At 54.5% G+C, this 11,054-nt stretch overlaps 1 protein-coding gene across 2 annotated transcripts; it reads left to right on the plus strand.

Annotated features, from left to right (window-relative positions):
• Positions 1-4,515: 4,515 nt before the first annotated feature.
• Positions 4,516-9,766, plus strand: HMGB3 (high mobility group box 3). 2 transcript variants are annotated; one of them, XM_079910929.1, is made up of 5 exons: positions 4,516-4,590; positions 6,736-6,890; positions 7,167-7,306; positions 7,768-7,942; positions 8,382-9,766. In XM_079910929.1, exons 2-5 carry the CDS (start codon positions 6,741-6,743, stop codon positions 8,520-8,522), a joined length of 606 nt encoding a protein of 201 aa, XP_079767055.1. In that variant the 5' UTR covers positions 4,516-4,590; positions 6,736-6,740; the 3' UTR covers positions 8,523-9,766. The 2 variants fall into 2 exon arrangements, with proteins under 2 accessions (XP_079767055.1, XP_079767056.1); XM_079910930.1 differs by lacking the exon at positions 4,516-4,590 and adding an exon at positions 4,647-4,787.
• Positions 9,767-11,054: the final 1,288 nt, after the last annotated feature.

An 11,054-nucleotide genomic window follows, 5' to 3' on the forward strand; every position in this document is an offset into this window, starting at 1 on the left:
CTGGGCCCGTGAGCCATGGCCGCTGAGCCTGCGCGTCCGGAGCCTGTGCTCCGCAATGGGAGAGGCCACAGCAGTGAGAGGCCCGCGTACCGCAAAAAAAAAAAAAAGTAGAGGGCTTCCCTGGTGGCGCAGTGGTTGAGGGTCCGCCTGCCGATGCAGAGGACACGGGTTCGTGCCCCGGTCCAGGAGGATCCCACATGCCGCGGAGTGGCTGGGCCCGTGAGCCATGGCCGCTGGGCCTGCGCGTCCAGAGCCTGTGCTCCGCAACGGGAGAGGCCACAACAGTGAGAGGCCCGTGTACCACAAAAAACAAACAAACAAACAAAACAGAGTAAGACAAGTGTGGGACTTCCCTGGTGGTCCAGTAGTTAAGATTCCACGCTCTCACTGCCAGGGGCCCAGGTTCAATCCCTGCTCCCTGATCGGGGAACTGAGATTCCCACAAGCCCCACGGCGCGGCCAAAAGAAAAAAGAGTAACACAAGCGTGACACTAAGGGTCAAGAGACCAGTCTTCCAGCCCCTGCTCAGCCACTGACTCCTGGGGGGCCCTCTGTGGCAGGAGGGGGCTGGGCTAGTGGGCTTCCGAGGTGCCAGTGTCTCTAATGCTCTACAATCCCATTAGAAGAGAGCCGGAGAGCCTTGGTTCCTGTGTTCGGGAAAAGAGTCCAGTTGGAATGTAACTCCCACCCAAGAGCAGAGGGAAGGTGAGGTGGAGGCGCCAGGGGAGGCCCCAGATCCCCTGGGAGTGAGCAGAGTGGGGCAAGGGCCCTGGGAAGGCCTAGAAGCCAGCAGTTAGACTCCCTACCTGTGAAGACTGGAATTTACAAAGGCTCCCAGTTTGCTAGTGAAAGGCTGTGCTCATTGTGGGATCTTCACAGCAAGTGCCCTTAACATATTTTAAGTGATTCAACAATCTGACCCCACCTCTGCCCCCCGAAATCCACCCTGGCGCGTTTCCATGGATTCTTCAAAGGAGGCTGGCCTGGATGGGCCTCGGGGATGCCACCTTTAAGCCCTGGGTGCTCAGGTGGAGACCTCGGGTGGGGTTGGGGGACGGTGAGGTCTAAGGAACCAGGGTTTCATTTTTGTTGAATGATGAAGATTCCCCTTAGTTTTGGGGGAAGGGGGTCTTGAACTGCCAGGCATCGAAAACCTCTTTCCCACACTCCGTCATATTTCCTATTGCCTTGGAGTATTTTCCTAATTTCTCCAGGCAGCGAAGCGGCTTACAGGATTCTTGTTTGAGATTCCCCTGCGTGGATGGGCCTGACCTCAAAGGGGACTGATGCAGCTAAAGCGCTTTCCAGCGCCTTGACCAGTTGGAGCGACCCCAAGCCACTGGGCAGCGAACTTCGCTGCAGACAGAAGAGGCAACTTGCCTTGGAAGCCCTGAGCCCAGGCCATGCCCGGGCATCCCTGACTTTCTGTCGCTTTTTTCACCTTCCAGGCTGTTTCTTAGCCGTGCCCTGGTGGCCTTTTACAGGTGACAGTCAGATCACTTTCACACACACCCTCACAAGCAGACTGGACAGTGGCTACGGTGGATAACGCAGGTCGAATCACCTTTGACACATGACACTGAGGCTGGCAGAGCTGAGGTGACATGGCAGAAGGCCCCCCATGAAGTCAGTGACAGAGTCCAAAGCCGCTGCCTCGCCCCTGCCCTCCAGTCCCAACCCCGCTTCACCCCATCTCCCTTCTGTTATTTATTTATTAGCAGACATTCAAGACGTGTACGTGGGATTGAATTATGAGAGAGTTTCTGCTGAGGTAGGGACCTACCAGGCACCGCCTGCGCTCCAGCTGCTGCCACAGACAGGCCGTGCTGAGGAGAAACCTAGGCTGCGAGGGGCCTCCCAAATGAGGCTCATGTGGAATAGATGGAGGAACTGGGGAGACTGGGCCTGAAGGAGACATGGAGACTTGGGGTGATATGTGTGTTTGTTGGGGGCAGGTCAGGGAACCATGGCAACAGCCTTCACATCTCTGGCACGGGTCAGCGTGACCACAGGTCGAAGCTTCAGGCCAAGTGCTTCAACTTGATAAGAGGAGTGGCTTTCTTGGGAGCAGACGTGAAAATTCTTCCTTTGAAGAATGGGAGGAAGCCTTTCGTCATTCAAAGTACGTACACAGAAATCGGAGGCAGCGGGTAGGGAAGAGGGGTCTTGCCGGTGATGTCTGGACACCACTTACCGTAAGCTCTCTTCTCTGGCTTGGCTTTCAAACTCCTGCCCCTGGGAATGCCCTGGGTGTGAGTGTGTACACACGTGCTGCTTGTGACTTCCCTGTGCTTGTAAGTGTGACCCTCACCAACCACTCGAGGGCTTGCCAAGTCGTGCCCGTGGGCTCTGAGGCTGACCACTCCGGTTCCCCCAGCTCGGTGCTTGCCAACTTCTAAGGGCAGCTTCCCACTGTGGCCAGGACACCAGGCGGTGGCTGGACCAGAAGGAGGCCCCTGTCCTGCCTGAGACCCTGACTCCCATCTCTGGCCTAGAACGGCCTGACAACATTGAGAGGCTAGGGCACTCTGTAGACTGGTTAGACCATAAGTGGAGGCCCTGCTCCCCCCTGGGAAGGGTAGAAACAGAAGAGGGGGGAGTGGCTTGGGCAGATCAGACCCTGAGAACCTGATCGTGGAAGAAGCTGGAGCTGTCCACCTGGAGAAGAGACTTGGCCTGCTGTGAAATCTCTGAAGGGTAAGGGATTGGACTGTGTGTAGGATGGTGGCCCCAGGACTCAGAGATAGCCCCAGACGGAAAAGACAGCCCAGAACGGAGGTGGTAAGCTCACTGTGAGTGGAGGTATGCAAGCAGAAGGTAGGCAACCACTCAGCTAGCTCTAACAGGGACGCTTAGACGAGGGAGCCTTAAGATGTCTGCATTCCTAAGAGTCTGTATGTTGGGGACCTAGGAAACTGACTTGATACCTGTGGCTCTTGTCAAAAGAGCACTATCTTTGCCTTTTGGTCTCAGTTGGATCCCTAATGTTGGAAGCCCAGCAGTGCCAGCTGCAGGGGCTCAGACTTGCCCAGGACATTCAGAGGAGTTGGCAAGAGCTGGGTGGGGGTAGGGAGGTAGGTGTCTTGTGAGGTCAGCTCCCTTGCATACCTCAAACTCAGCTACAGTTTCTGGAAACAGCATTTGGAAAACTCATCTTTGGGTGGGTCTCATCTCTAACTATGGAAATTGTAAATAGCTGGCTAGCTTGGCCTTCCAAAGTGCTTTAGAAAGGGAACTTCGATAGAAACTCATGATGCCTCTTCTACTATTTTCTCTAAATTTCAGCCCTTGAAATGTGCTCCTTTTTCTCCCCCTTCCTTTTTTCTTCCATTCTTTCCAGGATGCTCATGGTATCTCCAAGAGGGAAGGGGGCGCTCAGATATTTTTCGACAGGCCTGATACTAGCATCTGGAAAGGGACATTTCTTCCTCCTGTGTGACTCTCCTGCACAAGGCAGGACATTTGGCAGCCCTGGCCATCCCGTCCTCATATTAAACTCCAGCAGCATATCCCAGTCATGGAGCATTTCCCAGCATCCCTTAGAGGTGACACTGTCCCCCTCGACACACGCATTTTGAAAACCATTGCCTGAATCCCCCCAAAAGAATTGACTGGCTCAAGGCCATACCACCCAGTGACAAAGCCCAGGCCAAGTCAAACCTCATTCATTTATTCCAAGAACTTTTATTCTTCAACAGGGTGTGTGTCAGAAGAGCAAAGGGAACGCGGGCCTGAACTGAGGCAGTGAAGAGGGGACTCCCGCCCGCAAAACTACTACTTCCCACGATTTCTCTCCTTTTGCCAAACTCCGGTTCCCTCCTCTAGCCCACCTAGCTCGCCGTTTCCGCAATTGCAGCACAGATTGACTTTCTGGCAATTAGTGGAAAGAGTGTAGTCGAGCGCGATCCGCGGGAGGAGAATCAGGTGCTTTTCAGGCGGGGCAGGGGACTGAGAGTGCCGAAACCCAGAGGTCTCCGGAGTGAGCAGCCGCCTTCCGCCGGGCATTCGAGAGTGAGCTGCCGCCAGGCCCCAGCGGCAGAGTCACGGCGGAACTCGGTGGAGGTGGAGGACCGTCGACCCTCGCGGTTGATCCCTGGAGGTGTCCCGGGGCGGGGGGGGGGGGGCTGTCTGGGGGCCAGGGGTCGGGGCTGGGGGCTCACAGGCGGCGGCGCAGATGGAGCAGAGAGCAGCGCAGCCGGGCTCGACCTCGCCCTCCAGACACCAGAGGCCGAGGCCGCTGGGAATGGCGGGGCCACCTCTCCAAAGTCCTTTGAGATCCCAGCTCTGTTCGAAGACGGGGGTGCGGGGGGTGGGACAGCGAGATTATTATTATTCCTCCGTTTTGCCTCTGCAGCCAGCGCCGGCGGGTTGTTCTGTTTGAATGAATGATCCCAGCGGCCGCGCCCAATGGGCGCCCGCGCCTGTTTAATATTCATGAGGCCCGCAGCCAATGGCCGGGCGAGGAGGCTGTTTTAAACGGCGGAGCCCGCTGGCCAATCAGGCGGCTCTCGTGGAGGCAGCTAGCGCGAGGCTGTGGAGCGCTGAGCCGCGCGTCGTGCCCTGCGCTGCCCAGACTAGCGAACAATACAGGTACGTTTTGCACCGCCCGCCCGCCCGCCGCCGCCGCCGCCGCCGCCGCCGCCGCCGCCGCCGCCGCGCCCGCACAACTTTCCGGCCCGCGCCGCCGCGAGCGCGCTCCGCCGCCGCCCCCTGCCTCTCCTCCCTGCGCCCTTCCCTCCCCCTTCGCCTCCTTTCTTGCTAGGTGCGGGAAGGAAGGAGCAATTCAGGTGTTTCAACTTTTCAGTGCTTCAAGCTGAGCTCCCCGCTGTCGGGGCTGGGCTCCCTCCGCGGAGCCACCCTCGGCCGACGCCCCCGGGGCAGCGGCCCAGGGACCGAGGCCCCCTGAAGCCAGAGGTTCGGGCAGCTGCGGCGGCGCGAGCCGAGGGGCGGCTGCGGGTTCGGGCGGCGCGCGTCCCGGCGCGGGGCGGCGGCCCGGGGAAGGGGGCCGGTGCTCCCCGGCCCGGGACGGACTCCGCGGGGGGCGGGCGATCGCTGCCCGCCGGGGGCTACGGCGCAGGCAAACTTCACTCCCGGGCTCGGCGGGCGCCTTGCAGACCCGCGGGCTGCACTGCTGCTTCTGCATTAACATGGCCGTCGCGGGAGCGCCCGGCGGCCCGTGGTGGGCGGGCGCGGGCCAGCCGCCCCCCGCTCCTCTCCTGCCCGCCGGGCACCGCCGCCGCCGCCGCGAACATGGCTGGCGCGGCGCTGGGCTCGGGCGAGCGGAGGACCGGCGGGCGGGTGGGCGGGGTGGGCGGCGGCGGCGGCTCCCGGGCGGGCTCCGGGATCGGCCCCGGCGCTCGCGGCCTGCGGCCGGAGGCGTGGAGAGCCGGGGTCGCCGCCGCGGGCCCCGGCGCGGCCGAGCGTCATGGCCGCACGGGTGCCTTTGTTATCCGGAGCAGTGCGCCCCGCGCCGGCGGGGGCGGGGGGGCTCCGGCCCGCGGCCCCCGCAGCCCCGGGCTGGGCGGGGCGGGGTGGGGGCTGGCGAGCAGGCGGCGGCGGCGGCGGGGCCCGGACCGCTTTGTTCGCCGCCGCCTGCGCCGGCCGCGCGCGGATCAGCCATTTTAGCGAACGGGGCTCGGAGGCACGGCTGGCGACGCCGTCGCCGCCGCCGCCGCCGTTGCTCGCCCGGCTCCGCGCCCCCGGCGCGCTGCCGCCGCAGCCGCCCCCGACCCCGTGCGCCCCCCGGGGGTGGCAGCGGCGGATTTCAGGGGCACTTTCTTTCATCAGGAAGCTTTTGACAAAATGGAAGGTGAATTATGTGTGTCCCGGTGACCCAGCGCGGGGCCGAGCCCGGCTGCCCATGGCCAGCCCGGGGTTCCCCCGCCACCCGTCCCGCCGCACCCATGCCGTCGCCGCGGGGCCCTAATTCAGCCCTTCGGTCTGTCCCTGCGAAGGGGAGCGCTTTAGTTTTGCGTGATGACCTTGGGTGTGGGAAAAGGAAAAGATGGCGGGAAGCAGGGGGGGTGGGACAGGGACGATGACACGCCACAGCTGCATTTTTATTTGGAAACTTTGGAGAAAGTGTTCCTGGCTGGACATGCGTTCCGCTTTACGGACGAGCAAGACTACCCCTTTTGGTCTCCCCTCCCCCTTTAGGTAACGATGAAGTGACAGATTTGAACTAGTAGTACAAGGGATATCTGCTCACTTGCCAGCTCACCCTTCTTGTAAAAGCCATTTCTATAAGCCAGAACGCTTCAAAAATAGTGAAATTTCAAATGTTCCCTCTTTGCACTTCTGCTGCTTGGATCTTGTGTTTGGCAGTGGTGACAGTATTTTCGTCTCTAACATAGTAAAACAGATGACCAGCTAGCCTTAAGCCGTTGGTTTCAAGCTTCAGCCATCCACCTGCGCCCTCTACAAATGTGTCCTCCCCATTATGTGATTGTCGTTTTCAAAACGTGGTAGTTCTGAGTCGGAATATACCTGAGCCACCCCACTTGAGTTGGTTCCATTTGGACAACTTGATCTCTCTCAGAGAAGTAACTCGCAAACCAGCGCACTTCATGCTGGTCAAAAGTTAAATGACATGCGACAGTGAAACTGATTTCCTCCCCACTCTTCCTTCAGCTGCAAGTGGCATCTGGGGGGAGGAGGGTTCTTCCTAAATGGCCACCTTTGGTATATCTTGTATACATTCATTGTATTTGTTTTTTTCTCTCTTCCTTTCATCAGTCAAGATGGGTAAAGGTGATCCCAAGAAACCAAAGGGCAAGATGTCTGCTTATGCCTTCTTTGTGCAGACGTGCAGAGAGGAACATAAGAAGAAAAACCCCGAGGTCCCTGTCAATTTTGCAGAATTTTCCAAGAAATGCTCCGAGAGGTGGAAGGTATTTTTCTCTTGTGTCTTTCAAGCCAGTCCTAGTTGGATTTCACACTTTGTGCTTACTTACCTTCAGTGTAACCGCAGGTGGCTGTTTTCTTCCTCTTGGACTCATCTTGCTTGTCTTTAGAACTTTGCATGTGTGCTTTTATTTTCGAAGTCTCTACCAGGGTTTAAGTCCCCTTTTGCAAGTGATTATAGCAGCTGCCACTTTAACTACAGGACAGCCGAACAGGTATGTGCTCACTGCATTGAGGAATTTAACAGGTCCTATTCTTTGCAGACAATGTCTGGGAAAGAGAAGTCTAAATTTGATGAAATGGCAAAGGCAGATAAAGTGCGCTATGATCGGGAAATGAAGGATTACGGACCAGCTAAGGGAGGCAAGAAGAAGAAGGACCCGAATGCTCCCAAGAGGCCACCGTAAGTGACTGTAGGATTCAGGATAACAGTTAAGAGCTTTCCTTCTGCTTGAAAGATTTTTTAAAAGATAACTTTACCTAAAAAATGTTGAGATACCTCTGCAAAACATTCTGTACTTTGAGCTTTAAAATGCAGGGCCAGGGAAGTCCGGAGTTACGGCTGTGCTTGTGAGCTGTGCGCCTGGTTGGCTGTCGGCCTTTCCACTGGAAAGGAGGCAGACAGTCCAGTTCTGGGTGTCAGGGTCCATAGGCACGTTCTCTCCCCTCTTCCCAGGAACTGAGGAAGCACCATATATTTCTGAAGCGTCGTAAGCATTCTGGTACCTACAACTTTGTAACATTGTGCATGGCATCACACATTTCTTCAGGTGGCAGTAGTCATAGTGGAAGGAACACGGAATTTCGACTTCAGCTTCCGTTTTGGTGGGTTCTCATCTAATGTATACCATTCTCCCCTCCAAGGTCTGGATTTTTCCTGTTCTGTTCTGAATTCCGCCCCAAGATCAAATCTACAAACCCTGGCATCTCTATTGGAGATGTGGCAAAGAAGCTGGGCGAGATGTGGAATAACTTAAGTGACAGCGAGAAGCAGCCGTACATCAACAAGGCAGCAAAGCTGAAGGAGAAATACGAGAAGGTGAGAGGGGAATCAGTGTGCCCTGCGCGGGCTGGGGCCCCTGCGAGCCTGGATGGGTGAGCAGTCAGCTGCCCTGGCTGTGGCTGGGCCGGGGGTGGGAGGCTGCAGGAACCGTCTCCGCTCCACATCAGCCTGGTGTGCTGGTGGTCTGGCTTCTGACCGATGTTTGTATCTGGGGCAGCTTTTCAGGCAGGCCTCGAACTTGGATCATGTGGGATGCCCCGGGCAGAGGGTCCGATAGTGCTATTCACGGGACTTTGAGAGCCCTTGAACGCCCATTCACTCTGCAGTTGCGATGGCTGAGAACCCAACTTGAATCTGGAAACAAATACTTGAAAGTTCAGCAGCCCTGTCTTCCTCCCTCGTTTTCTTATTCTGGGTCGGGGACGGCTTTGCTTCTACCCTTTGCTCATTTGGAACGTGTCCCTGTTGCTTCCAGGATGTCGCAGACTATAAGTCTAAAGGGAAGTTTGATGGTGCCAAGGGCCCTGCTAAAGTTGCCCGGAAAAAGGTGGAAGAGGAAGATGAAGAGGATGAGGACGAGGACGAGGACGAGGAGGAGGACGAGGAGGATGAATAAAAGGAACTGTTGGCCTGTCTCCTTGTGAATTACCTTAGCGTAGTGGGCACAGGGATGGCCACAGCTCTCGCCTGGGGTGTGCCTGTTGCCTCCATTAGGTTGAATTACCCAGTTGGATCATGATTATATCGTAGTCTCTCAGAGTGCTCTAGCAATTGTCAGTGGTTTACGTGAAGTGGCCATGGGTGTCTGGAGCACCCGGAAACTGTATCAAAGTTGTACATATTTCCAAACATTTTTAAAATGAAAAGGCTCTCGTGTTCTCCTCACTCTGTGCACTTTGCTGTTGGTGTGACAAGGCATTTAAAGATGTTTCTGGCATTTTCTTTCTTTTTTTTTAATTTGTGAGGTGGTGTGTTAACTCTATGGTCATTGGCTAGGAATCCCGAGTTCTCAACTGTACATATCTATAGTTTGTAAAAAGAACAAAGCAACCGAGACACACTCTTAACGCTCCTTGCTTGGCGTGGAGGCTGTAGGAGCGATGCCTTCCGGAGGGGCCGTAGCTCAGGGCGTGCACTGTGGGGCTGGACCTGTGGACACTGCAGTGGGCATCCATTTAGCTTCAGGTTGTCTTGTTTCTGTATATAGAGACATAGCATCCCGCTGCCATTCTTAGCTGTGGAAAAGGGGGGGGTCAGCTGGCATGAGAAGTGTTTTGGATCCTTTTTAGTTGAAGTGCAGTAGTTTTAAACTGTTTGTTTTTTAAACAAACCATAGAACTCTTCATTGTCAGCAAAGCCAAGAGCCACTGCATTGATGAAAGTTCAAGAACGTTCTGTACTAAACACGATCTGCAATGTTCTGTTATTTTTTTTTGTATGTTTAGAGTGCTGAAATGTTTTTGAAGTTAAATAAACAGTATTACATTTCTAAAATCGTGCTCTATGATAGTCTAAATGTCTGACTCACAGCAGTCCTAGCAGGAGGACAACCTACTCCATGGTATCTGGTGACTAGCCTCCTGGTGAATCTGGTAAATGACGGACCTACTGTGGCCAGCCTCCTGAGGATGGAGATTGGAAGAGGGCTACTTGAAGCTGCTGCATGATTTTGTTTGTGTCTGAGAGGCATTAAGATGCACATATATACAATGGAATATTACTCAGCCATAAAAAGAAACGAAATTGAGCTATTTGTAATGAGGTGGATAGACCTAGAGTCTGTCATACAGAGTGAAGTAAGTCAGAAAGAGAAAGACAAATACCGTATGCTAACACATATATGGAATTTAAGAAAAAAAAATGGTCATGAAGAACCTAGGGGTAAGACAGGAATAAAGACAGACCTACTAGAGAACGGACTTTAGGATATGGGGAGGGGAAAGGGTGAGCTGTGACAAAGCGAGAGAGACGCTTGGACATATGTACACTACCAAACGTAAGGTAGCTAGTGGGAAGCAGCCGCATAGCACAGGGAGGGGTGGGTTAGGGAGACGCAAGAGGGAAGAGATGGGAACATAGTATATGTATAACTGATTCACTTTGTTACAAAGTAAGAGGGAAGAGATGGGAACATAGTATATGTATAACTGATTCACTTTGTTACAAAGTAAGGGGGAAGAGATGGGAACATAGTATATGTATAACTGATTCACTTTGTTACAAAGTAAGAGGGAAGAGATGGGAACATAGTATATGTATAACTGATTCACTTTGTTACAAAGTAGAAACTAACACAACATTGTAAAGCAATTATACCCCAATAAAGATGTTAAAAAAAAAAGCTTGAGCTGTTGAATATAGGCGCTAAGGTCATGGCACAGGCAAGGTTTAGCACCTTTCAGAGGTTCCGGAAGGTGGGTGGTTAGGATTAAGGCTGACTACTGTGGAGGGTGTTTTTGTTTTTGCGTTTGGTCTCCCACTCTACCCTCCACGTTGTGGGTGTGAAATTCATTGGTAAACAGCAAAAAAAAAAAACCTTTTGGGCTTTATTTTTCCTTTCACCCCTTGCGGCTACCCCCCAGAACTCATACAGTAACATTATTTGTTCTGCTCAACAATCAAGGTGGTCTTGAGCTGTAGCAACCTCTCCTGGACCCCAGTGAGGGGTGTGTGGAGGGAGCAGTGTCCTTTTTTTCCCCTGACTTCAAGAAACTAAACACTCCAAGGAGGATGGCTGGGCTCCTGTTGCAGTTTCCATCATGGGGTACCTGCAGGGCAGGCTGATGGAATCAACTGCTTCCAAGCACTAAATGCATCAGAAAGGACCCGTCTACCAGTGGTTTGACCTCTGGCGCCTAGATCGTTAAAATGTGAAATTGTTGTTAAGCTGGAAGAGGCCTCTTGTAAGTTTCCGTGGTTATTTCCTGTTGGAAGATGAAGCATTTTGTCTCAAGTTGGGCTGAGGGGTGAGGGCCATAGTGGCAGATGGTGATCTTAAATATCATTTTGAGCCCCGCTGTGTACGTGCATTGGAACCGTTGGCCGCAGTGCAGTAGCTGAGTGTTGGTATTGCCCAGCGTTAGTCCGCGGATGTGTGTGTTGGAGACGGAAGCGCTCGGGTGTTTTAATGACACTGAGGAGAAAGCAG

This window comes from Stenella coeruleoalba (assembly GCF_951394435.1).
Source record: "Stenella coeruleoalba genome assembly, chromosome: X".
NCBI classification, from domain to species: domain Eukaryota; kingdom Metazoa; phylum Chordata; class Mammalia; order Artiodactyla; family Delphinidae; genus Stenella; species Stenella coeruleoalba.